At 47.4% G+C, this 26584-nt stretch overlaps 1 protein-coding gene across 1 annotated transcript in view; it reads left to right on the forward strand.

Moving 5' to 3' along the window:
• Window positions 1–26584, forward strand: part of FHOD1 (formin homology 2 domain containing 1) — a 75595-nt gene that overhangs the window by 38402 nt on the left and 10609 nt on the right. The window contains exons 4-13 of the mRNA XM_060253950.1: window positions 9118–9185; window positions 9944–10049; window positions 13099–13193; window positions 14365–14476; window positions 15290–15384; window positions 15496–15639; window positions 15834–16036; window positions 17582–17692; window positions 23788–23903; window positions 24108–25114. Of these exons, the coding sequence (XP_060109933.1) occupies window positions 9118–9185; window positions 9944–10049; window positions 13099–13193; window positions 14365–14476; window positions 15290–15384; window positions 15496–15639; window positions 15834–16036; window positions 17582–17692; window positions 23788–23903; window positions 24108–25114 (2057 nt within the window). The remainder of the gene's footprint in view (window positions 1–9117; window positions 9186–9943; window positions 10050–13098; window positions 13194–14364; window positions 14477–15289; window positions 15385–15495; window positions 15640–15833; window positions 16037–17581; window positions 17693–23787; window positions 23904–24107; window positions 25115–26584) is intronic.

Raw genomic sequence — 26584 nt, forward strand, 5'->3', positions numbered from 1 at the left:
AGAGACTTTAGGATTCATATACTTTCAACCAGAATTCATATATCAGGAATTATTTGTATCTCATTTGATATTGACTGTACAATTGGAATAGCATTTATTTGATATTGTTTGTATACTTGGAATAGCACTCCTCTACGTATAGGAAAGATATTCAGCATTGTTTTTTGAAAAGTATTCTTTATTGTTTGTGAATTGATACAGTTTTTGTTGAAATAAGGATGTTTGAGATAATACTGAATACTTGAGTGGTGCTACACAGTTTTAATTTTGCCAGTATTGTTTAAACTGTGGTTTGTCTTTTTTGGATAGCAAGTTTTAAAATTGGCATTGGGGGAGGGGGGAGAAAGAGAAGGCCAAAGGGAAGACCAAGGGTACTGCAATTCTTTAAAAGTTCAGACTGTCGGGGATTCTCTCAGCTCGGTTAGGTGGGAATGGCGAAGTCCTTGTAAAGTGGATCTGTTATGCTGAGAGGCAAGTTGAACCCAGGCTTGGTAACTGCAAGGATTCCCTCTTTGTTCTTTCTCAGTGTATTTCTCCTTTGGCTCAACAGGCAGGAACCTTCAGACAATCCTTGAACTGGGAACCAACTTTAGCCTCCTCAGACTATCCCATTAAGAGTGCTTGACAACATTAAGGCCTTATTCCACAGCTGCTGCTGTAGGTAGCCCTGGTGTCGATAGGAGAGATACTGTGCTGCAGGAGGGTAACCAACAGTGTTGGAGGTGGTTGCAGGAGCAGAGGGCTACTGGTGGACTTGGCTGATGATCCCCAACATGGCCACCGTAGTGCCAGCTGAGATGTTTCCTGGTGACCATTTACTTTTTTCATCAAAGGGAAGAGCCAGTCTTCGCCTTTCTCTCTCTCTCTCTACATTGGAACAGGTAGTGCTTCACAAGACTCCTGGAGGCATCACTTTGGGTACACAAGGAGCTCACATTCAGAGATAGCTGCTCCTATCATAGGATACTTGGCCTCCAATCTCCCAGCCTTTTTTCAATTCTCTGTTGCTGTTGTGGGGTGGGGGGGAGTTCCATCCACTGGCCAGTTGGCTGGCAGTGGACAAGAGCCTGCTAAAGCAGGGAATCTCCCACCTCCAACTGGAGAGTGACAACCCTAGTTTTGTTCAGCCTCTCCTGGCAGCCATTTTGTAGTTGTTCCCACTGCTGTTTCTCAAGATTCCAAAGTGCCCACAGGCTTGGGGACCCCTGGTCTAGACTGACTGTGCTGAGAAAGAAGAGCTTCCAGAGGGAAAATGCTGAGGAAATCTTTGTCTTTATTGTCTCAGAGTCAGTTCCAGAATGTCTGTGGACATGAATACTGCTTTATATTGCAATTAGAAATGCTGTCTCATTTCTGTGAGCATTCTAAAGAAGCCGTTTGAGCTACATTAAGTCATTAACATTGACTTTCTTTCTATGAGAGACGGCAGCATTTTCCTCTGCGAGTGACAGATGCTTTCTGTCTACTAGTGAGCTCTAGAAGCCTGCTCAGTAGAGTATTTGAGATCTAATTTACAAACCACAAAAGTCTGGTTTCTGGCAGATTTCTTCCTTTGTTAGGTGACTCTGAGAAGCTGTCATACATCATTAGTAGTTAAAAGTAAGAAAACATGAAAGGCAAAATCTACATTGTATTAAATCCTGGTGGTGGGAATCAGAGGCCTTGCTAAACAGGAGCATTCCTTAGCTCTCTTGGGAATGCCAAGACTGCCTGCCTGATGTCTCTCCTTTGGGACAGAGTGCTGTGACCAAGGGGCCACCACCAAAAAAGACCTTTTTGGTGCTACATTGCTTCAGAAAATGGTAACAGTTGAAGAAAGGCCTCTAGCTCTTAATCTGCTCTTTCAAATATCTGGTCCCAAGCCATTGTGGGGTTTAAAGGTCACCACCAGCATCTTGAGATCCCATCATGCCCTCCCTTCTACTAGGTGCTGCTAAAAATTAACCTCATTTCTGGCTAGTGGCTACAGGTGGAAATTGAATGCATGTGAAAACCGAATAAATTATCCAGGAGCTGCCTGTTCTGAGTTGTATGAGAAGGTAAACCCCACAGAAGTCGATAGGGTTTACCCTCAAATTAATTTGCTTAGGAGTCTATCTCCGTGGTGAATTACTTGGGTCTTCTTTAAATATTCACCAAAAATCTTCACTGGACCAAAGAATCATTATATAAGTAGCTAAGTCTCTGTCCTCTGCTAAGAAAATACAGGCTTAGACAATGTTTTGTATATAATTTTCTCTGACAGCCTCTAACCTTTTTCATTGTCTGATGTGCTAGGGTGGATTATATATCTAATCTAGACATATAATTTCAGGTAATTAATTAACATTGTTTGTTCTGGCTTGTGGGCCGTAATAAAGGTCAGCTTATTGATTGACTTCACTGGATTGGCTAGGCAGATCCCAGCAAAGATAGTGTTTTTAGAGTTGCCCGCCTCCAGCTGGGGCCTGGAGATATCTCCCGCCTTTACAACTGATCTCCAGCTGGCAGAGATTAGCTCCTCTGGAGAAAATAGCTGCTTTGGAGGGTGGACTCTATATGACATTGTACCATGTTGAGGCCCCTCCCCTCCCCAAAGCCGCCTTCTCACAGATCCCTCCCCCAAAGTCTTCAGGTATTTTCCAATACAGACCTGGCAACCCTATTTTAGAAGCATCTACTAATGAACTCCCAGGTGGTTCCATTCTGCAGCCTGCCATGTATCTTCACTTCCATCTGCAATTTGCAGCTGGGAGCCGGAAGTGAACTATTTATGCACCCAGCTCCTGTGCCATAAATGGCCACACACAAGTCAGTTAACTCTCTTGTTGCTTTGAATTGCGGATCAAGGATCTAGTGTGGAACAGTCTTCTGAGGCAAATTGACATGGGTGACTTGGAGAGGGTTCACATTCTGTGCCTGTGGTTTCCTTCTCTTTCTCCTGGCCCCTTCTCTGAGTTCTTGCTCAGGCTGTTTGCTGAAGTGTCCTAGCTCAGGGCCTGGTCTGAAAATTGGCATTGCATCACTGACACCACCACAACTTCTCAGGCATGCTTACCTCCTGTTTATATCCTACAAGAGCAACAGTGGCTGCCTACAGGCAGGAAGTCACTGTGGTTTAGTCCAGTTCAGCAAGCTAGTGTCTCTCTGAACTCCAAGCACTCTTCTGCAGTGCATTTTACGCAATTCATCTCCATCTGGATTCCTGGAAGTCTCTTTTGGCTTTGTAGGACTAAGAAAGGGGAGGGACTGTAGCTCACTGGTAGAGACCATAAAAAGAGCCCCGCTGGATGAGATCAGTGGGCCCTCTAGTTCAGCACTCTCACAAAGTGGTCAACCGTTTATTCTGAAGGACCAACAACAGGGTGTAGAGGCCGAGGTATTCAGAGGTTTCCTGCCTCTAAATGTGGAGTTCCTTTTAATCATCATGGCTACTAGCCACTGATAGACCTAACCTCCGTAAATCCATCTAATCCCCTTATAAGTACTCAGAAAATGTGCTCAGTATGCTGAAGGTCCCAGGTTCAACCCCCAGCATCTCCAGTTGGGGGAGGGAGCTCAGGTAGCAGGCGAGGTGACAGGCCTCTGCCTCGAGACTGGAGAGCCACTGCCCATTTCAAGTGGACATTGCTGACCTTGGTGATTCAGCATAAGGCTGCTTCATGTGTCATATATAGCTGTTGCTTCCTCCTTCATGCATCCTGCAACTTTAGATAACTTTCCTGTTTTGTCCCAAGAACTCCTTCCAGATGACAAGGATATTTTTAATCATATATAATTTTGCTTGTTGCTTGACTAAGCCAAGAGGCATGCTGTCTAGCTAGTTTTGTGTCTGGGAAAGAACTGAGATTTTGAATTTCCTTGTCAAGACCCTGTCCATTATTTCTAGCACAAACCCGGTACTGTTAATGGGGTCCTTGCCACACCTTGATTGTACAGGCTTCACTGGGCCAACCGTTTAGAACAGTGTCCCCTCATATATATTTTTTTCTTTCCAAGCATAACAGACTCCAGGCCCTGGGAATCAAAAACAAGCCCCATCGCTCTTGGCAGCGTTCTTCTTCTCTGCCCAGGAAGCTGTAAGAGATATTTCTATGATCATACGGCAAACAGGAAGACAGCAAGCTGCAAGCAGGCCAGTCCTTGCTGGGCTGTAGCTGTTCCCCTGGCATTTGGCCAGTGTGTCCCCAGGCAGCTTGGGGAAGGCATCCACAGTGACTCTTCTGTTTAGGGCTGGGTGCTTTGTGGGAGGAGGGCTCAGTCTAGGATGCAACCCTCCCCAGTGGCTTTCAGCATTGCATCCAAGTGACAATATCTCTATTCTGCATTGTGATGCAAGTATCTCTCCAGCTAGCGGCAAGAGTTGCAGCTGGTAATATTCCCAGTGTGTGTGGGATTGAGCTGTAAATCCGCAATTACTTCCTCCATTCCTCGAGACAGCTATTTCTCTTATGCTGTTCCCCCATCATCAAAATGTTTTGCCCACCCACCCCACGTCCATCATGTTCCTCAATACTGGTATCGGCAGGGGCTTGATAAAAATCTCTCTTCTTTGTTTGTTCTTAACCTGATTTCCCTTCCAGGTTTGCAAAGGCAGGTTCCTTGGCCTCTTGCCTGTGCTGGGGAGGGGGGGGCGGAATCACTTTCGCCCTGTTCATCTTTCATTTCTGATCATAAGGCCTGCTTTTTTTGTGTGACATCTGTCGAAGAAAAAACACGAGTCACAACTGGGAAATGGCAATCCTAATTCTTCATTAAGTCTTGTGTAGCTCATGGCTTTATTCAGGCATTGCCCTAATCTAAAAAACAAAACAAAACACCAAGCAAACAACCCCCTCCCGGGAAGATATGCATTTTTCAAACCAGAAATATATAGGCCAGTTGCTGTCCGATAAATGACTGCTGTTGCAGAAGTTTACCCAGGTCTTTTTAACCCAAACCTTCAACCTTTTGTTCAAAAGTTGCAAAGTTTTTAACATAGAAGTGCTACCAAGACAGTTCCCAGCTGCAGGGGTATCTGTGTGTCACAGGGCTACATATACTGGCCAAGCATCTGATGAAGTGGACTCTGGTCTGTGAGAGTTGTGCGATGATGGATCTGACAAATTCTTTGAGGGGTCACAAGACTTGTTTTCTTGTGAGTGCTGTGTAGGGGAGGAAGTGGAAGGGACATGAAGTTTCACATTTGCCCATTTTATTTAAACATGGATTACTGAGGCCAATTCCACACTAGACCTTTAATCCTGGTTCAGCCTTGTCTCCACTAGAATCATTGAATCATAAACTGTGGTTTCTATGATTCCATGAGTCAAGTGTAGAAAGTCAATTTGGGGACAAGGCTGAACCAGGATTAAAGGTCTAGTGCGGAACTGGCCTGAATGTTTGGCATATCTATAGTAGGACAAAACAATCTGTGTAATCCGTGGGTTGCCAATCTTTTCTTTAACAAGAGTTCCTTCTGAGCAATGAAAAACAGCTTGTGCTGCTTCTCCTCCAGCATGCTTTCCTCTGTCCTAGAAGTTATTTATTCATTTATATCCAGCGGTGCAGAGTGTTAAAGCTGCAGTACTGCAGTCCTAAACTATGCGCATGACCTGAGTTCAATCCCCGGTGGAAGCTGGGTTTTCAGGAAGCTGGCTCAAGGTTGACTCAGCCTTCTATCCTTCCAAGGTCGGTAAAATGAGTACCCAGCTTGCTGGGGGGAAAGTATAGATGACTGGGGAAGGCAATGGCAAACTACCCCGTAAAAAGTCTGCCATGAAAATGTGAAAGCAACATCACCCCTGAGTCGGAAACAACTGGTGCTTGCTAAGGGGACCTTCCCTTTCCTTTCTCCTGTATAGGGACCCAAAGTGGCTTATATCATTCTCCTCTCATGTTTTTTCCTCACAACAATCCTATGAGGTAGGTTACGTTGACAATGTATAGCTGGCCCAGGGTTATCCAAGAAGTTTCCATGGCGAAGTAGAGATTCGAACCTGGATCTCCCAGATCTTAGTCTGATACTCCAACCACTATGCCACACTGTCTCTTAATAGAACATGGGCTAGGGGAAGCACCAAAAAATGAAGCTATCCGTAAGCAGCACAGATAACACCTCTATGAAATAAGGAATGCTTGAGATCCTTGCCTAGGATCTCCCTTTATTTCCTTCTGGTGTGGTCATGGGTTTCCCAGCTCCTATTTCAGAAATTTTAGTTTTCTGTGTGAAGCAACTTTCAGCTTATGCTTTTTACTTGGAAAGGTTCAACACATTAAATGCTGGTGATTTCATTCCTGAAAGGCAGTTTCCAGCCAAGCACCATGCTTATTATTCATTTAACAGCGTAGACGTGGCTTTGGGATTTCCCGATAACAGAGGCGCTAAGTGGGTTGTCTGGAGGCATGTGAACTGGCACGGCTTTGACCCAGCTTGTCCTTTATTGGCTGAACAAATGTCTCACAACAGGAATGCGTCTGCCTGAGCCCTTCTGTGCACTGGATCAGCAGGTTTTAGGGCTTGGGGTATGCATCTTGGTAACCAGGAGACTGGAGTCTCAAAACATCTCCGCAGCTCAGTGCAGAGCAAAACAGCAGTCAGAGTTTCTGTGACACATCTTTCCATTCCCCATAACTTTGCAGTGAAAAAGTAACCTGGGTCTTCCCCTTTGTTGATTGCTGGCATTTCCTCTCCCGCATTTAGTTGTTGGGGAGGTGTCACCCTTCCTGCAGAGTTCTGGGGATTGCCTGTAGCCCTGTTGGCAAATTACAGGGAACGCCCATGCATTCCATGTACAGTGCACTTGGCTTTTGTTTCTGCCCTTGTAGAGTAATTCTCATGTTACAGCCAGCGCACATATAAGCTGAACGTGTGATTTTTAAACCCCATATGCATCCAATTCAATCTGATCTCTGGCTTCATTTGTAAACTGAATGTGTACGGACACTCTTTCCTACAAAGAGGTGTCACGCATGCAGGTGGTATGCACATTCACTGTAACATGAGAAAAGAGCACCAGGAACAGCGTCTTGAGTGGAGAGGCATAAGTGGATGAACTTCACTGATATATTTGGAATCTTCCTGGCTGCTATACTTGATAGCTTGTCTCACCTGGTTCAGTCATCTGCAATTCAAATTTGTCTATTTAAGATATTTACATGTCTGCCTTTCTCCTGAGCATCTTTTAATGCGTTGTAGCTTTCTCTGGGCTGCGTCTTGCAGTATATTGCAGCCTGCCCTTATGTGGGCCTTAGTTGTATAATGGTGGTTCTGTTCTGCTCTTTCTTTCTTTCTTTCTTTCTTTCTTTCTTTCTTTCTTTCTTTCTTTCTTTCTTTCTTTCTTTCTTTCTTTCTTTCTTTCTTTCTTTCTTTCTTTCTTTCTTTCTTTCTTTCTTTCTTTCTTTCTTTCTTTCTTTCTTTCTTTCTTTCTTTCTTTCTTTCTTTCTGCCTTCAGCAGACACTAATGTAGTACCTGGTAAATTCTCTCTTTTGCATCTGCTGCTGGCTTAAAGAAATCCCTCTTAATGTGTGTCTTGTGTCTTAATTAAAAGTTTGTTTTAAAATGTGGGTCTCAGATGCTCTTTCTACCAGTGGTGCTTGGTCGTGCACCTCCCCACCCTGCAAGGAGCAGAGCCACTAGAATAGCACTGATCACTGTGGATCTCACAGCATCTTTATTCATGGAAGCTACAGCTGATACCAGGATCTGGACTGTGGGGAACTGCTCACACACAGTAGCTGCAGAGGGTTTGCTGCGAGTGAAGGCCAGGAGACTGCTTCTGCTGAAGACCTCCGCAGTGACTGTGGTGGATGTTTTGTTTTTTGAGCAATAAAGATAGAGGGGAGAGGCTTCTATAAAGACCGTCCCCCCCCCAAGAAACAGATTATGTGATCCTGGTCTTAGACTGTCAGGGCCACAGCAAAAAGAAATAGAGGTGTGTTTTTTTAATTTGTTACTAAGAAAAACCCTTTCCTGAAGATAATCTTGTGGGTGCCATTTAGGCATCCAGTGAAAACAGTTGGTAGGTTCAAGGCTAAGATGAGGATGTATTGCTCCAGAGTACATAACCTAATGGATGACATTTGCTAACAAAAGTTTCAGTGATGCTCTGGTAGCCACTCCAGTTATCTGAAGCTTTGCCAGCAGTGATAGTTAAAGGGGCTTTTAGTCTGTAGCTGTCACATGTGTGTTGGGGGGGTACCAGGCTTTCCTTTGATCATCACTGGGGGACCTGCCTGCCTTCTCTTGGGAGGGACACAGGATTAGAGGGACTCTTGGGCTGATTGAAGAAGCCAGTGCTCCAATGCCTTCTTGGAGATGCTGTTTCCCCCCTTGATTTCAGTGGGCTCCTCCACCACCGTGTGCAGATCACCATTTCTGTATGTTGTGTTTCACAACTAACACAACTGGTGTGAGCAGGGCCTTTTTTGGTAAAAAAAAGCCCAGCAGGAACTCATTTGCATATTAGGCCACACCCCCTGGTGTCAAACCAGCCGGAACTGCGGCCCTGTGTGTTTCTGCTTAAAACAAAATTGTGTCAGTTCTTCTAGCTTAATTACACAAATAAACACAAAACGTAACTAAGGCTTCCACTGCAATTAATCTACCATAGTCTTCTCACATTTCCATTTTGTGTGTTGTTTGAAAGACTACTGTTAGAAAGAGGAAGGTGGGATTCACCAAAAATTCCAAAATAAAAGGACCGGATATTCCACAAGTAGCTGATACAGCCATGCTTTTTGAGTACAGGGAGCTCTGGAGTCCCCAGTATACTTGGATTTCCTACAAATCCCAATATGTTTCTGGCTTTGTGCTGATGGATGGACTGGAACTCCTTCATCCACACTTCTCCATTCAAAGCAGCCCTTTCCCATAGGTTCCATGAGACATCACTGGCAAGCCCTCTGCTTGGATGTCACCTAAAAACCAAAGACAGGTGATTTAGAATCCCTGTTCTGGAGTGAAACCATTTGTTCATGCTGTGCATGAGAGGGAGGGGGCAAGAATGACAGCAGGTCAAGCCAAAATCTCAATGCATCCAAGACATTTGGCAGGAGGATTTGACCCTCTGGGGTGCTTAGTTTCCAGGAGAACCTGTTCCTTGTACAACATCCGCAGCCTGTGAAATGTTTGTTTCATGTATTTTTTCTCCCCCCAGAGAAGCTCTACAATTCCAAGGGCCCTGAGCTGAGGCGCTCCCTCTTCTCACTGAAACAGCTTTTCCAGGTATATTCTTTCCCCCCCAGTTCTGTCTATGCCCCATTGGCTTCCTGTGTAGCCCATTGGTGATGTATTCATATGCAGCCAACCTGGACTCCCCCAATATTTAGTTGGCTTGAGCACCCTGTTCTCTGTGGCTGGCCTAAAGAACACAGGAAACAGTCTTCTGATATCTGACCACTGGTCTGTCAAGGTCAATCTTTTCACCTGGGACCAGCAGCTTGTCAGAGCTGGACTCCACCCCAACACAGCAGTTCTCCTGGGCCTCAGGCAGACGTCTTTCATATTGCCTCCGGTTTGATCCTTTTAAGTGGACTGAATTTGGGACCTTTGGAGTGCCAAGCAACTGCTATATCAGTGAGCCACAACCTCTTCCCTTTAGCAGACACATCAGGCCCATTAAACAGCTTCTGCCTTCAAGCCCCTGTTCCTTCTCATCACCTTTGATTCTGGAGCTTTCTTGCTTTTCTCAAGATACTGGACTGCGCATGTAGATGGGCAGGAATGATATATATGAGGGATGGAGCTGGCTGGCAATCTTCACCAGCAATAGCAGGGGCTGGCAGCAATTTAAGCCCCCCTCCCCGAGCACACCCACAATTGGATTGTGCTCTGTAACATGGCTTGCAACCAGCAGTGTCTTCACGTTGACTTTGCTTCTTGGCCTGCTGTGATGCCTTATCTGAGCATGCACCAGCCAAGGGACAGAAAGGGCTTTCAGGGTTCAGACGGGAGATATTTAATCTTCTGCATTTCTCTTGCAGGAGGATAAAGACCTGGTACCCGAATTTGTGATTTCAGAAGGGCTGACATGCCTCATCACAGTGGGAGCTGAAGCAGACCAGAATTACCAGAACTATATCCTGCGAGGTGAGTGACGGAGGTTGGGTGAACCTGCCCCACAGCAAGGAGAATTGGAGTTCTGGGAGTGTCTGGGATCTCCCCTCCAAAGGGGTCACAGATTCAGTGATCATTTTAGCTGCACATCTGGATCCCAGCAGCCTGAATAGTCCATACTAGCCTGAGCTTGACAGAAGCGAAGCAGCGTTGGCTGTGGTTAGTATTTGGCTGGGAGATCACCAAAGAAGACTAGGGTTGCTGCGCAGAGGAAACGCCTCTGCTCATCTCTTGCCTTGAAAACCCCATGAGTGGTTGACTTAAGTTGGTTGTACTTGATGACTTTTAATTATTATTGTTGTTGTTATTAAGATTCTCTTCCAAGCTGTGCTCCCCATGGTCCCAGTCTGCATAGGCAGGAAGTGACAAGAGATGGGGCTTTTTCATCACTTTGCCTTTGGATTGCCTTTCCAATGTAATGCCTGCCTGGCGCCTATTATAATGTCCCTTAGCCACCAGGCCAAAACATTTCTGTATACACAAGCTTTTAACGACAGGGTTCCATGTTTTTTTAAACTGTTTTTATTATCTGCTTCTAAACTGTAGACTGTTTTATGAATATGCTAGGCAGTTGTATGTAGTTTTTATACCCCTGGCTTATGATTAATGGCTTGTAATAGCACTGGTAATTCTTATGTTGTTGTTATGATTTTATTGTATTGTTCTTACTTTGAGTGCCTAGAGCAGTTCTCTGGAGACAGGCAGCACGCAAAATTAAGCCACGTGAACACATGAAACTACCTTATACTGAATCAGACCCTTCGGTGTTCCTTCTAAGCTCCACAGTGTTGTGAGCAGAAATTCTACCTCATGAGTGAAAAAAGCTAGTAACATTAAAGTTGTGAGTCTACGACATGAGTGTAAATTGGTTTTTTAAAAGGTTACTTCCATAACCTTGTAAAAATATCAGAATAAATTATTTTAAATTTTATTTAAACTGTATTTTTAAGAATAATGTAAACATTATTAGAGAAAACAGAATCAAGTCAAATCTCACCCATGCTTTTCCACCATGTTGGTAGACCTGTCCTCTGAAGAACAGGTCTACCTGCCCCAGCCCACTATATCGGTAGATTTGTCCTCTGAAGAACAGGCCTACCCACCCCTTTCCACTATATTGGGAGACTTGGCCTCCAGAGAACAAGTTGAACTGCCCCAGTCCACTATATTGGATGATCTGGCCTCAGACCATCACCATGTGCTGAGCCTTAGAAAACATACTAACCCTGGGGCGGGGGTGGGGGAGACGCTCTTGCAGTCTACTTTTGTGTGTGTGTGTGTGTGTGTGTGAAGATGACAACCAGCATTACAAGTCCAGTATAACAGAGGAAGGAACAATCACTGTCAGAACCTTGCCTAACCTAACAAACAGGAAGTTGCTTAAATGTTACTAACTACTTAAACGTTATTATTACTTATTTATTCAAATATTTATATCCCACTTTTCCCTGTGACTCAAGGAAGCTTACAAATCATACTGAAAAGCATAATAGGAGTGTGCAAAAAACTAAACTTTTTTTCCCTGGCTCCATTGTAGCCTATGGGGACTATTATTGGCCCTATAGGCTATAATGAAGAATCAATCTGGGAGTATCAGGGTGTGTGTGTTTTGAGGTAGAGGCACCAAATTTGCAGCATAGCTGCTGGTGCCCCTCCTCAAAAACCTCCACAAGTTTAAAAAAGATTGGACCAGGGGATTCAGTTCTATGGACCACAGAATTGTGCCCCCATCCTCCATTGCCTTGTGGGCTGAAGCAGAAATTCCTGAGGTGGCCATGCCCTTAGCTACATAGGAGCATATGGGGGCACAGCCCCCTAACTTCTGGCAGACATCAGGGCCTCTGACCTACCTTTGTGCCTGCCTCTATTCCTGCCACCACCTTCCCTTCCCTGCCACTCAAATTGTGTGTTGGGTAGGCAGCAGAATCAGCCCTAGCCTCTCCCCCCCACCCCCACCCCGCCAATCAATTGATCAGCATGCCCTTTAACTTGCACGGGAGGCCGGGCTGTTTCCCTGTGCATGATTTGAGTGGTGTGGAAGGGAGAAAGGCAGCAGCAGCGAGAGCTGCAGGGAGAGTCTTCCCTCACTGCACAAGTTAAAGGGTGGGGGAGATCAGGGCTGCTTCTGCTGCCAGCCCCACACATGATTTGAGTGGTGGGGAAGGGCGGGTGGAGGCGGTGAGAGACAGCAAGAAGGGAAGGGAATCAGCTGCCCCTCCAGAGGGATTTGAGTGAGGGGGAGTGCCCCCTGAAAATATTTTAGGTCCTCTGGCTTCCCAAATCCTGGCTATGGGGCTGGAGGTGGCTATTAAATTTTTTGTGTGCCAGCACCCCCTTCGGAGGAACTATGCCCTTGGTCCATCCAAGTCAGTATGGTCTACTCATACTGCCAGTGGCTATCCAAGGTTTCAGTTAAAGGTCTTTCACGTCACCTACTACCTGGTCCTTTGAACTGGAGATGCCAGGGATTGAACCTGGGACCTTTCGCAAACTTCAGCTTGTGATCCATAAAACCATGTCAGAGAAGGCCTGAGAGGAGACTTAGCCTTCATGTTGCCAGAATGGTTGCTATGGCAGCAGTGGTCCCTATGTAGCGCAGTGGTTAGAGTGCCGTACTACAGGATCTGGGAGACTCCAGGCCTGAATCCCCACTCTGCCTTGAGAGCTTGCTGGGCCTGTCACTTGCGCTTAACGTCATCTGCCTTGCAGGGGGTGGTTGTTGAGGATAAAATGAAGGAAGAGAGAATGCTGCCTTCCACCCTGAAGGCCTTGGAGAAAGACGTTATAAACGTTGTTCCTGCTTGCCGCTTCTCCTGCAAAGTCACTGGTATAGAAATCAAAAGCCCATTGTCTGAAAAATGGCCCCAAGGGCTGCATTCTGTGGGTGGAGTCTGATGCTCTCTCACTTTGGCAGATCCTGTAGCTCTTCCTTTTGTGCTGATGCCAGCATCTTTCGCTCCAGGTGCATGCTGGGACTCTAGCAGTGCTTTTTGGCTATGCTTTCTCTCTTTCTCTCCTCCAGCTCTCAGTCAAATCATGCTCTTTGTGGATGGGATGATGGGCGTAATAAACCACAACGAGACAGTGCAGTGGCTCTACACGCTTTGCGGAAGCTTGGTGAGTACACCCCTCAGTGGCTGCCACGGGTAATGTGCTCTCCTCTTCACTTTCTTTGCCAGCAGAGACGTAGGTTGCTGGGAGCCACCTTGGCCCAAAGCAAAATCCAGAAACAAATGCCACATCGTATTAGAACTGGCCAAAATGACACAAAACGGTGCCAGCTTCTGAGCTCACCAGAACTCTTCATCAGGCTGGATATTAAAAACAAACAGAAGGGATTGGTGGTGGAGAGAAAAACTTATCTGTCAGGCTGTGTTGTTGAGGCTTATTTGCATCCTGGAGGGTGTCTGTAGGATGATTTGCTGACTTCAGTGGGCACAGGAGTGTGGCTAGCTGCCATTAGGTTGTGCCCCTGGCAAACTGGGAGGAAGAAACAAAATGGAGGATTGAAAGTGCAAAAATACACTAAACATAAAAACCAGCTGTTGGCTACTGTGCCATGTTGTTGAGGTCCCCCCCACCCCCACACTTGAGATCCCCAGGAATGCCTTGCCTGGATCGTCTCTGGATCTCTGTGTGTCTGCTTTAGCTCAAGCACAGTTTAGCCCAAAGTTTATGCCCTCCCCCTGCCCCAAGCTATCAGTTGAGGATCTGTGTCTTGGGCTATGCTGAAGAAAACTTTCCTGCATGAGCCCTTGGCTGAAACTCATTGCACTCTCAAGGCATCTTCTAGGAGCTGCTAGAGAATTTCAGAGGCTGAGAAGTGGCAGAAACAGAGTCAAGTCCACAACTACATCTGCCAACACCCCCCCCCCCCACACACACACACCATTTTTAAAAAAACTGGCTGTTCTGCATACCTGGGAAGGGGCGGTGAAGAAGGAGGTCTCCTGTACAGCCTGAATTTGGCTCGGAGATGAAGGGTATCTTTTTAATGACAAAGAGGCCCTAAAGTCAAAACTTCTAAGAGGGTTTTTTTTCTTTTTCTTTTAACTTTTGCACAAAAAACATCAAATGCTATCATAAAAATCAGACAGTAGGAAGCCAAAAGATCAAGTTAAATGTCACAGTAATTTTAAATAATACAATATCTATTTGGAGTGTCCAATTTTGGCAATTTGTTTGCCAATCCTTGTCGGTGGTGCTGAACAGCAACTCTATGGCACGAATTGGCTGTGGGAACTCCTTGGTGTAACACTGATGTGGTGGGCTTCTCTCCTCTTCCCAGTACCGCCTCGTGGTCAAGAGTGCCCTGAAGCTGCTGCTCGTCTTTGTGGAATATACGGAATCCAACGCCCAGCTCTTGATCCAGGCTGTTGTAGCAGCAGAACAGGTCAGAGGTGAGGGTGACAATCTTGCATTTTTAAGAGGGCGGTGGGGGCTTTAGCCCTCAAATGGGCTGGAATTGCTGTGGCTGGAATGAGAAAGTGCTGTGATTTTTATCAACTCTAGTGTCATTAAGAACATAGTAAGCAAAATACACAAAGGGGTCATTGTCTCTCTGATGGAAAATCCTTTCCCGTGGCAGTTTATAACCTTGAATAGCAGATACTAAGAACATATACCCCGGAGCCAGTTTTTCACCATCACATTCTGTTTGGGACATTCCTGGGAGGCAGAGTCAGTGCACTTTATCTCTTTTCTAGAAGGCACTTCCTGCACTTTGTCTGCACTTGCAGAGGATCTGGTTGTGCCTTAAAGGTGGATTTTTATTTTTATTCATTTTATTCAATTTATATCCCACCCTCCCTGCGAAAGCAGGCTCAGGGCAGCTTACACGTTCAATTAAATATATGGAACATAAAAACCACATTAAGACATAAAAACATAAAAATCAAACCGTTTTCTTCTGACAGGAGAGAGAGATCTGACCCACACCCTGCTACCCAGAACTGCAGGTTGGGAACAGTAACAGCTGAGCTGCTGCAAGCTTCTTGGGGCCTCAGTAGCTGACCAATGGGGTAGGAGGAGAAATAGCAGAGGTAGAGGATTGGATCCCATCATCTGTCAGTGGAACACAGTGGCTATCATGGGTCTTCTGCACTTCCCCCTCCCCTCTATCAGTCCTTTTCTACTCCAAGAATGGGGTCACTGTTCTTGCCTGGATTCCCTGCTGGTGTAGCTATCTGTGTTCTCTCCCCATTGCCTCACAGGCAGCTTTCCATGGTCTCAGCTCATGTCAATCCTGGAGCAGAACAATGGCGCCGATACAGAGCTCCAGGTGTTTGCCATGACGCTCATCAACAAGGTGACTCTCAGGGGTGGGTGGCACATGCTAGACTCCTTTACATGGCTGGTTGGGGCTGGGTAGGATGTGGCCATCATGTCCTGATGATGGTGCCCTCTTGATGTTGTGCAGACGCTGGCTGCCCTCCCAGACCAGGACTCCTTCTATGACATGACAGACTGCCTGGAGCAACAGGGCATAGAGCGGATCATTCAGCAGCACGTCAACAACAAGGGCACGGATCTGGACTTGAAGCAGCAGTTTGTCATCTACGAGGTTCATCCACTTCTCATTCACATTGTCACCCCTGGCACATGAGTTGTATTGCCCCAAGCTCCTTGGCAGCGAACAAATGTCAAAACTCCAGAACGAGATTTACAGCCATCAGAGATCGGGGTGAGGGGAGGGGTGTCCCTATTGCCTTGCTGCGGGTCTCATCATTCTAGCACATCTTGTTTTCTGCATTTCAGAATGCTCTCAAGTATGAGGACGGAGTTGAAGAGTCACCATCTGGCCTGCGCAAGGAGCGGAGGAAAGGAGATGAGAGTCGGAGGGGGCGGCGGTCTATGGTGTACATCATGGCCCAGGAGGAGAGCCAGGGGGTCCAGGCAGCTGGAGAACTTCAGCCCAGCCCTGCTCAGGATCTGAGCCTGGATGTGAAGAGCAATGGCCAGTGAGTTGGGTGGAATCCAGGGAAGTGGTGATGCTGAATCCCCCTTTGAGGATGGGCTGTGGCTCAGTGGCTGAGCATCTGCTTCACATGTAGAAGGTCCCAGGTTCAGTCACCCACATCTCCAGTTTAAAGGGGTTAGATTGGGGTGGCCAAAGAGCCAGATGTTTGAAAGCCACAAGACATGATGTCAGATGTTTGAGAGGAAGGAAGGAAAATAGATGGCAGGAAGGAGAGGTGGAAAGAAAGCAACTTTAACTTTAAATGCATTCTCCAAGCCAGCTGATGGGGTGATGGGGGCTTTGCAAGCCACACAACACATGTGAAAGAGCCACATGTGGCTCCTGAGCCACAGTTTGGCCACCCTTGGGTTAGGTAGTCTGTGATGTGGAGGGGCTCAGTGTCAAATCTCCACTTGGCATGCAGATGGTCCCAGGTTCTGTCCCCAGCATCTTCAGCACTGGATAGTAGGTGATGTGAAGGACCTCTTTCTAAAACACTGGAGAGCTGCTGCCAGTCTGAGTGGACAGTTCCAATCTTGATGGATTGATGGTCTGATTTGGTGTAAGGCTGTTTCATGTGTTTGTATGTGGTCTTTCCCCCTTTCCCACCCCCAAGAGGGCAGGGACACCAGACAGATTAAGTTAGTTTGTGATTCTCCTCTCCCCTCACCAAGGAATGCTTTTGAATGTAATTGCTTCCCCCCCACCATCTTACCATCATGGTGCTTGTGTAGAGTCAACAGTCATCATTAGCCTAAAAGCTGTTGTATGTTTGCCGCCTATGTTTGAAATATTGTGTTTTTCTGAATATGCTGCTTTGATTTTATAATAATTGTTTTATGATGTTATTCTAATCTTTATGTCTTTTTATTGTTGTAAGTCGCCCTGAACCTGCTTGCGGGATAGGGTGGAGGTATAAATCTAAAAATTAAATTAAAATATTGGTAGAGAAGTGCTGGAGCTTCAGCAGGGATTTAGGAAGCAGCATCAGATGGGAGGTCAGCCAGGGAGTCGAAAGGGAGCGGAGCAATTGACAGAAAGGGATGGGGAGGGGGCTCATCTGGCATGCAGGCGTCTTGATGCCCTTCAGAGCAACAGCTTCCAATCCATCTTTGCTCATCTCTTGCAATCTCGTAGCAAAATCTCTCATCTGCCCAGGAAACCCAGTTCTAAGCAATGTTCCCTTCTAAGCTGCAGAGTCTTGTGAGCAAAAATTCTTATTTTGTGAGCTGCTGGTATTCCAAGTTTTGAGCTACTGGCATTAAAGTTGTGAGCTTTTGCATATATTATTGTGCTATGGGGTCATCCTTCCTGAGCTAAGACAAAAACACGTGAGCTGGAGGCTGAAAATCTGTGAGCTGGCTCACACTAACTCAGCTTAGAGGGAACACTGGTCCTAAGGACTGATTACCTGGCCTGGCAGATTTGAGAGCTTGCACTGCTGCCCTCTGATGGCACATAGCGTTGATCAGCCTTCTGTGCATGTTAAGAGTATTTATTCTGCTTTTTCCATACACCTCAACATCAAGATGGGCCTCTCTTTCAGGGCCAGCTTTACGAGCATGTATAACAGTGCATCGAGCGTGCAGCTTTCAACGTTGTCAGTACCTTCGGAAGGGGAGCAGCCCGGGAACCTTGGTGAGAGAAGCGTTTTCAAGTAAGTCTCTCTGTCCTGAGAAGACTCGATCCCATCCCCCTTCTCTTTCTCCAAGCTGATTATAGAGGAACTGAACTTTGTGTGTGTGGTGTAGGTTGTACGTTTGGGTGCTGGAGGTCATAGGGAATGGGTGCTCAAGAGTACTCCAGATGGCCCAGAGGAGAGACCTGTGCTCTCTTTTTGCTCAGCTGGTATTTCTGAGCTCCCGGAGTTTATGGGCAGTGTGTTGGGCTCAGACCTGAAAGAAGCCCTACGTGGTCCTTGTAATGTTCTGTGCCAGTGACACTCAGGGGTTCAGGAGCCACATGTGGTTCTTTGTGGTATGTTGTGGGTGGCCCTTCTGGGCACAGTTTCCCCCTGCAGCACCTGCCCCGTGTTTCATGAAAGTGGGCAAGGCCCTTACCTGGTGGGACTGTGGCTCTCCCTGAGCCATGGAGTGAGTACCACTGCTCTACATCTTTCCTCATTTGCTCCCCTCCCCCAAGGAGAGCCCAGCATCATATCTTGGGACCAGTCCACAGAATGGTAGTCATGTGTTGGTCTGTTGCAGCAAAATTAAACTGAAGTCTTGCAGCCCCTTAACTAAACAGGCATCCAATGGCAGTAACAAACTAACTTTATTAACTTTATTAACCTCATTTATTCCAGTGTAAGCATCTGTGATTCAGAGCTGACCATCAGATTCATGGAGATGCATAACTATATACTGAAAGTGTCAAGCAGTCTAAAGTGAGATGTTACAAAGAGAGCATAGATACATCATGTATGGATGTACATATGCTCCATGCATCTGAAGTGAGCTCTGACACGTGGACTCTTTGTTTTGAAAAAGAACAGAGACAGGTGCTTTTGGCCCCTCTGAGTTCCAGCTGTGGGTGGGCTAGGTCGGAGGTGTTTGAGGAGAGGGCAGGGAGAATAACTAGGCAAAGAGGCTTAGTGAAAACTGTGCGGGTGTGGTTCTAGTTGAAAGATTGGGGCTTTGTTGCCAGCTATTGGAAGTGGGTGATGCATGAAGCACTTCCCCCACCATGCAGTTTGGAAAAAGTTTCCATAACCTTCTCCAGACACAGCTGCATCTCCCCCTTCTGCAGTCGGGACTGCTAGGAAGATGCCAGAAACTGCCCTGTTTAATGCAGCTTCTGAGTCCTGTGAAAGAAGGGGAAGGCAAAATCCTGAGGGAGGTGGCACATTGTGTATCCCCTCCCCCTTCTCCCACAGCAGATTGTTGCAGATGGCTCAGAGCAGTCTAAGGGTCTGGGACACCTTTCTTTGCTTGCTGCTGTCCCCCACCTTTTGCCTCTTTCCCTCCTCCCTCTTTATTTCTTTCTGCTGATGGCCCAGCCACCATGTTCCTTCTTGTGAGGCAATAAGTCAGGAAAAGTCAGCCCATTCTGCAGTCTGACTGGGGACAGTTTCCTTTAGACCAGTTGCCCCCAGCATGGTCTCCGCCAGTGTGTCTTATGGTACCTGCTTTCCCAAGCAAAGAGCCAGTCCTTAAGTTTGTCAATCTCATTGTGGTACAGGGTACTTCAAGAAAGCCCAGGAGGCATATAGACAGCACCCATGCAAGAGTAGCTAGGGACGCTCCTGATGTTTTGTAACTGGCCCCAGCATCCATGGTGGCCATTTTGTGGTGGCAGCCACTGGCTGTTCACAGCATTCCAGAAATGTCCACAGGTTCAGCAAGGATAGGATCCCTTTTTTTATGATAGCCCACTGTGGGCAGGAGCAATAGCCTGTGTTCCAGTGTGACCATGACTGCCAGTCGCTGAGGGAACGGGGTTGCTACCAGCACGGAGGTGTGGGAGGGAGACATTCTTTTTCTGCCTTAGCCTGTTTTCTGCCTGTCTTATCATCTTCTACTCTCGTGTTCATCTCTTCTGCTTAAACTTCCTTTCCTTTTCCAGACTTCATGAAACTGCTCCTTCTTGGTAAGTGATTTTAAAACTCTGTGCGTGTGTGGTGTTTCTTGGCCCAGTGGAGGGATCTGTTTGCCCAGTATGGGACAGGGACTTCCCAGCATGTGATTTTTGGACTGCAAAGATTGGCCTCAGTTGTGCCTGCATGCTTTTCTTGGGGCTTTGGTCTCAACGTCTTGCTGAGGACATGCTGTGCCAGTGAGACCTGTGTGGCCTGTTGTGGATCTCCTGCCTGTGTATTTGGTGTGGTTGGGATACTGGTGTTCTCTCTGGGGATGCAGGAGATTGATTCACACACTGTGGAGGCCACTGGTTGGGTTTGGTGTCCCCACCTCTGGCAGCAATCAGATAGGACTTGTGGGTTCTCCTCAGTTGTTGCATGTGTGGTGTCAGAGGAGAATGGGTTCCAGCCCCCCACCACCATTTCCTGACCTGAAACATCCCCAGATGGGGGGAATGTTTGCCTCACTGGGGGAACCCGTGAATTCCCTGGTACCTTTGGCCTTCCCCCAGGCCAAATGGTCATCTCTGCTGACCATTTCAGTTTCAGATAATGACATAGGGGAGAAGGGCTGCAGTTCCTTTTCCACATGCGCCATGATACCAGTCCAGATCAGACACTACACAGGTGGGAACTGAGAACCCGCAAGCCAGGTTTGACTGTGAGGCAAGCTGGAGGGGGGGACACCAGAACCCATCTCTATTCTCTGTAATGTCTGAATCAGCCCCAATTGAATAGTGTGCCCCAGAGACACTCATGCACTCCTGGCCATTTTCCACTGGGGGTGCCATTGTATCGCCACCTGTCCTTCCTAGTATAAGGATATCATCCTGGTTTGTTTTATTACTGATGCTTCTTATGGTATATATTTTTAAAAAAATAATGCTACTATATTGCTATTACTGTGTCAGCTTTCTTGAGCTGGTGGTCTTTGGAGAGGCAGTGTATAAATTTCCAAAACAAATAATAGAGTTAGATTCAGGTGGACAGCCGTGTTGTTCTGAAGCAATGGAACAAAGTTTGAATCCAACGGCACCTTTAAGACCAGCTAAGTTTACATCTGGGTATAAGCTTCTCCTTACACCAAGGTGCCACTGGACTCAAACTTTATTCTAAATAACAGAGTTGTCATTCCTGTACTTCCTCAGGGGTCCTCTGTCTAGTCTTGTAGCAGGACTTGGAAAAAGCGAATCTTCACTTTGGAGGGTTGTGTCCCCAAACATACCTCTTTCTTATACCCCCTTCATAAAGCTGATGCAGTAATGTTCGTGTGCACTACAGTAAATTAGTTTAAGCTCCTGGGGAGTGGGAGGGAGAGTGCTAACATTTAAAAACACATGGTCAAAATCTTTACATGTTTTAACAACTTTTTTTTTTAAGAACCCCTAGAGTAACTCCAGCCATATCACGCTTGTCCAAATCAGAGGTGTGTGTATGGCTTAGTACCCAAAGCTCTCATGGAAAGTTTTGTTTGGCAGTTGCTTCTGAGCAGGAGTTTTGCATCTGGGTGGCTTAGAGGGGGTGAGGGAGCAGCAAAGGTTCCCCCCCCCCATGCCTAATGCAGATGTTGTACTGCGGTGCTTTCTTTTTGAGGCAGCTGAGCTGCTGTCCGGCTAAGGTCTGGGTCAGGTTTCTGCTGTTCAGAAGTTGCACAGCAAGGCCAGAATGTGCCTTGTTTCCCTCTGGGTTGGCTTCTGTTTTCACTCAGAGGCATAAGCCCAAAGACAGGCTGCCGGTTGGAGGGGAGTGCAACCAAGTTAGGCAGAAGGAGACAGGCCCAGCTCTATGGCATCCCTTCTGCATGTGACTGTCAGCTTTGTGGCTGGTATTGCCTTGGCAGAGCGTGTGGGCATGCAAGGGCATGGTGCCTCCACCCACTGGAGCTAACTGACCTTTTATCCCAGGCAAAAGGAGCCCCCTGCGGCCTCTGCGGACAAGCCTGTTCTGAGGCATTTTGAGTAAGTGCAGATGTGTGTGCGCTTCGCCATCAGTAGGCTTGGAGTATTTTTGGTGAACATGGAGTCTCTCCAGAAGACCTACACATGCATGCAAACTTGCTCTCCCCGAAATTGAATTGTCCTGGGTTTCAGGCCTTCATTGAATGAGGAACATTTCTTTGCCTGAAGGGCATGGTTTCTGTCAAGTGAGGAGGGAGGGGAGAAACAGGAAGCTTCTACTAAGGACCTCTCCATTGTCCTCAAGGGTTTAAGAAGTGCTTGAGGGGCTGTGGTTCGGTTAAAGAGCCTCTACTTGACATACCAAAGGCCCCAGGCTCAGTTCCCGGCATCTCCAGTTAAAAAGGACCAGGTAGTAGGTGAAGTGCAAGACCTCTGCCTGAGTCCCTGGAGAACTGCTGCCAGTCTGAGTAGACAGTCGTGACCTCGATGGACCAATGGTCTGATTCAGTATGAGGCAGCATCAGGTGTGATGGAAGGAAGGGAAAGGGCAGCTTTGTACAGTGCTGCTTGATTGTGATTGGCAAGTGCACCTTCTCCCACCCCCAGTCTGTTTTTACGGCTTTCACCAAGCTAGCCTAAGCTCTTGCCTTCTTCTTCCATACCCTTTGCTTTTCACTCTTCCCTGCTGCTCAAGGGTGTGTTCCAGTGCCCCTTTTCTGTTAGGTGTAAGATGTTTTATTGATTTATTTTTATTTTACTTCACCCACACCCTGCCTTCTGCCCCAGCAGGGACCCCCAAGCAGCTTATGTAGTTCCTTTCACCTCCATTTTATCCTCACAATAACCCTGTGAGGTAGGCCAGGCTGAGGGTGTGCGCCTTGCCCAAGGACACCCCGCGAGCCTCCACAGCAGAGTGAGGATTTGCACCTGGGTCTCCCAGATCCTAGTCTGATGCTCTTAACCACTACACCATGCCAGCTCTCACACTAACTCCTGACAGGTGCTGCAAGTAATGTGGATGAAGACCCAGGGGTAGCTTCTGGTAGCTGGAGCTCATAAGGATATATGATGTTTCCCCAATGGGGCCAATTTGTTTCGCCATGTCTCATGGATGCTTTTATTGAATCCGCTTTGAGGGCTCAAGATGCAGGACAGCGGAGAGTAACTTAAACATGGGATACTCAGGGCATTTTCATGCCATCGTCATTTTCAGTGTTCAGGAGCGTTCTACAAAACCTGATTTATCTTACCGACCACTCTGTGGGAGAAACAGCCGAAGGGTCCTCCCTGTCTGGATTATGGCAAAGCAGGATTTGAATCTGGATTTCCCACTGTACCATGTTGGGAAATTCTAATGTTCTAATACTTATGAGAGCCCTGAGGGTGATCGGAAGGGGCCAGGGCTTGTCCTCTCTGATGGGCTTTGGCTCATACGTTGGGGGTTCTTTGAGTGCCCAGAATGGGCAGCAACATGTAGAAGATTTTTTTTTGGATTTATATCCCGCCCTCCACTCTGAAGAGTCTCAGAGCAGCTCACAATCTCCTCTATCTTCCTCCCCCACAACAGACACCTTGTGAGGTGGGTGGGGCTGGAGAGGGCTCTCACAGCAGCTGCCCTTTCAAGGACAACCTCTGCCAGAGCTATGGCTGACCCAAGGCCATTCCAGCAAGTGCAAGTGGAGGAGTGGGGAATCAAACCCGGTTCTCCCAGATAAGAGTCCGCACACTTAACCACTACACCAAACCGGCTCTCCTTACACCAAACCGGTACCTAACAGGTAGGTTGTAGATTTGGATGTTTCTATATTCATCCACCCTTCTCTCCAATGGGGACCAAAGTGGTTTACATCTTTCCCCTTCCTTCCATTTTTGTTCTTACAACAGCCCAGTGATGTAAGTTATGCTGAGAGTGTGCAGCTGGCCCTCGGGTCAGGCAGTGAGCTTCCATGGCAGAGTAGGGATTCGAACCTGGGTCCCTCAGATTTTTAGGTTGCCAGTCTAACTACTGCACCACATTGGCTCTCAAAGGATCTTCTATGGAGGGGGGCTTTGTGTGTGGTTTGTGTGTAGTAGGTGCTTTGCCCTGTTATCTGCTGTGTGGTTTTTTCCTTTTACAAGTGAGCTGTACCTTCAGGGATGGCTACAGTTGTGTGTTGCAGGGTCATCCCCCTGTGTGTGTTGCTGTGATGGGTCTGGTCTATCCGTGCATGCTGCAGTGTTGGACTGGGTCACAGTTTCCCTGATGCTCAGTAAAGTGGGCTTTCTTTTCTCTTGTAGAGCCCGCTTCTTGGAAAACCTCGCTGCCTCCCAGATGGAGAAGCTGTTTGCAATGTCCAGGGGCCGAGCAGAGGTCCTGGCTGAGGCAATACCAGGCGCTGAGCAAGTTAGCCCAGGTAACAAAGTGAAGGGGCAACGAATCTCTCCTTGGGAGGGGAGCAAGGAATTCCGTGCTTATATATGCCAGAACTGGACAAGGGCTTGCAACCCTTTCCCTCCTGCTGAGAATGTCTTCTCTTCACTCCCAGCTTCCTCTTGCGGTGTTTCTTTCTTTAGCCCTGCTTGGGAACCGAACCTGACCTCTCCCTCTTTGCCTTTAGGGAGGCGGAGAGAAGGGCAGAATGGAACTGCCAACAGGACAGAGCCTGTCTCTACACTGGGCAGCTTTGGTGGTGAAGGGGCTGGCCCGAATGCATCAGATAATAGTATTTGCAGCACGTATCCTCATGGCCCTGATTCCGTCCTGAGTCCAGGCCACAGACTTGTTTCACCTGGCGAAGGCACAGAGGCTTCCAGTGGTGTTTCCGAGAAGAAGTTTATGCTTGACATGTTGTTCTCCAAGACCCCGACGGAGTTGGAAAGGACACTTGTAGCTCCTGCAGAGAACCGGCCCACAGAAACCTGGAACAAGCTAAGCCTGGAAGAAGGCAGGAACTGTCCAGGGAAGGGGGCAGAGTCACCCTCTGACTTGCGGGCCCGACCACTGCGAGCCCAGTTCAGCATTGATGCAGAAACCAACTTGCAGAGTCTAGAGAGTACCCTTATGGCTCCCTTCAGAAAAGACTTGGAGGCCATATGTCGGGAACCCAACCCAAAGCTGCTGAAAATCAAAGATCTGGACTTCTCAGACCTGGGCAGGGAAGAAGATTTTGATGTCCTAGAGACTGAAACGATGGAGAAGATGTCATCCCATGCACCTAGCCTTTGTACTGCTATGACTTCAGATGGTGTTCTGGCTCCTCCCCCTCCTCCCCTCCCTCCAGGCTTTGCCCCACCTCCTCCCCCCCTACCTGGTTGTCCCCCACCTCCTCCCCCTCCCCCCCTACCTGGTTGTCCCCCACCTCCTCCCCCTCCTCCCCTACCTGGTTGTCCTCCTCCGCCTCCCCCTCCTGGCTTACTTAGTTCCTCCCCTGGAGATTCTCAGCGTCCTGCTAAGAAGAAGACACTTAAGCTTTTCTGGAGGGAGTTGAAAAATGTGGATAGCTCACCAGGGAGGGGCACATTTGGGCAGGCCACTCTGTGGGCGTCCCTGGAGAAGGTAGAGATTGATACCGCCAAACTGGAGCATCTGTTCGAGTCCAAGGCAAAGGATGTGCTTCCCTCTAAGGTAGGTTTCCAGGATGTGCCAGTTTTGTGCTCCTCCGGACTTCTCTAGCTCTCAGTACTTAAACTAGATGAGATAGCAACATTCATCTCTTCACAGGAGCTCCGTGGCAGAGCCTCTGCTGTGCATGCCAAGAGGTCACAGGTTCATTCCCCAGCACTTCCAGTTTAAAGGATCAGATAGGGAGTGAAGGAAAAGACCTCTGGAGGACCTGGAGAGCCTTTGCTAGACAAAGTAGGCTAACCTTTGAGCCACTGCCATAGATGGCTTTACACAGGGCTACTAGTCAAGTTGGCTTAAGGGAGACTCCTTATGTAGAGGCAGTCTACCACAGAACCCCAGTGCTTGGAAACAGCATCTGAGGGAAAGGCCTTGGCCTCTGTGCCCTGTTTGTTGGCTTTCCACTTCCACTGGTTGGCCATTCTGAGAAACTGGATGCTGGATGACGTGGACCACTGGTCTGATCCAGCTGGGCTGTTGGTTTGGTATATTGTCTAACTCAGGGGTGGCCAAACTGCAGCTCAGGAGCCCCATGAGGCTCTTTCGTACATATTGTGTGGCTCTCAAAGCCCCCACCACCCCATCGGCTGGCTTGGAGAAGGCATTTGTCTCTTTAAATCGCTTTTCCAAGCCAAGCCAGCCAGCAGCTTGGAGAATGCATTTAAAATTAAATTTGTTTTCTGTCCACCTCTCCTTCCTTCCTTCTGTCCATCCGTCCATCCGTCTTGTGGCTCTCAAACATCTGACATTTATTGTCATTAAGCAAGTTTGGCCACCCCTGAAACTGAAAAGCTGAAGCGGTACTGCCAATCAGAGTAGACAATACTGTCTTTAGTAGCCCAAGGGTCTGCCTCAGTATAAGCAGTTTCATGCGTGTTTACTGACCTGTGCTTCATGAATATACATGAACTTGAAATTCTCTAGGAGGAAAAAGAAATTTTCTACAGAATTAGTTCTTAAGACTTTGCTGAGAGGCATGAGCCAGAGACATGAGCATATGATGCTGTATTGTACCAAGCTTTCTACCTCACTTGTGTCTATTCTCAGCTGGCAGCAGCTCTCCCTGCTATCCTTTTAATTGGAGATGCTGGGCTTTGAACCTGGGACTTGCTGCGTACAAAACGCATGCTCCCTCACTGAGCAATTGTAGTCCTTTTCAAAAGCCAAAGGGAGTTTCTGTCGTGTCTTCTCTGATCTTGATCTACATTGCTCATTTTTCATTGTTGTCCTGCCCATTTGGGTCTTAGAGATGGATTTCTTTCTCTTCCAGGTTGATTACATTTGGGGTAATCTGTGCATTGAAACAGGAATTTCATGGGGATGTGTTATAATGGCTTGGTTCCAGGAGGACAGAAAATTGCCACACCAGGGTTCAAAAGTGGGGTTTCCCCTTGGGTGCAGATCTCCAGATAGTTGGATCTTGGATCTCTCCCTGCCCCCCCCCCAACAAACTCGCATTTTGGTATGTGTGAT

Source organism: Heteronotia binoei, chromosome 14 (genome assembly GCF_032191835.1).
Source record: "Heteronotia binoei isolate CCM8104 ecotype False Entrance Well chromosome 14, APGP_CSIRO_Hbin_v1, whole genome shotgun sequence".
Lineage (NCBI taxonomy): Eukaryota > Metazoa > Chordata > Lepidosauria > Squamata > Gekkonidae > Heteronotia > Heteronotia binoei.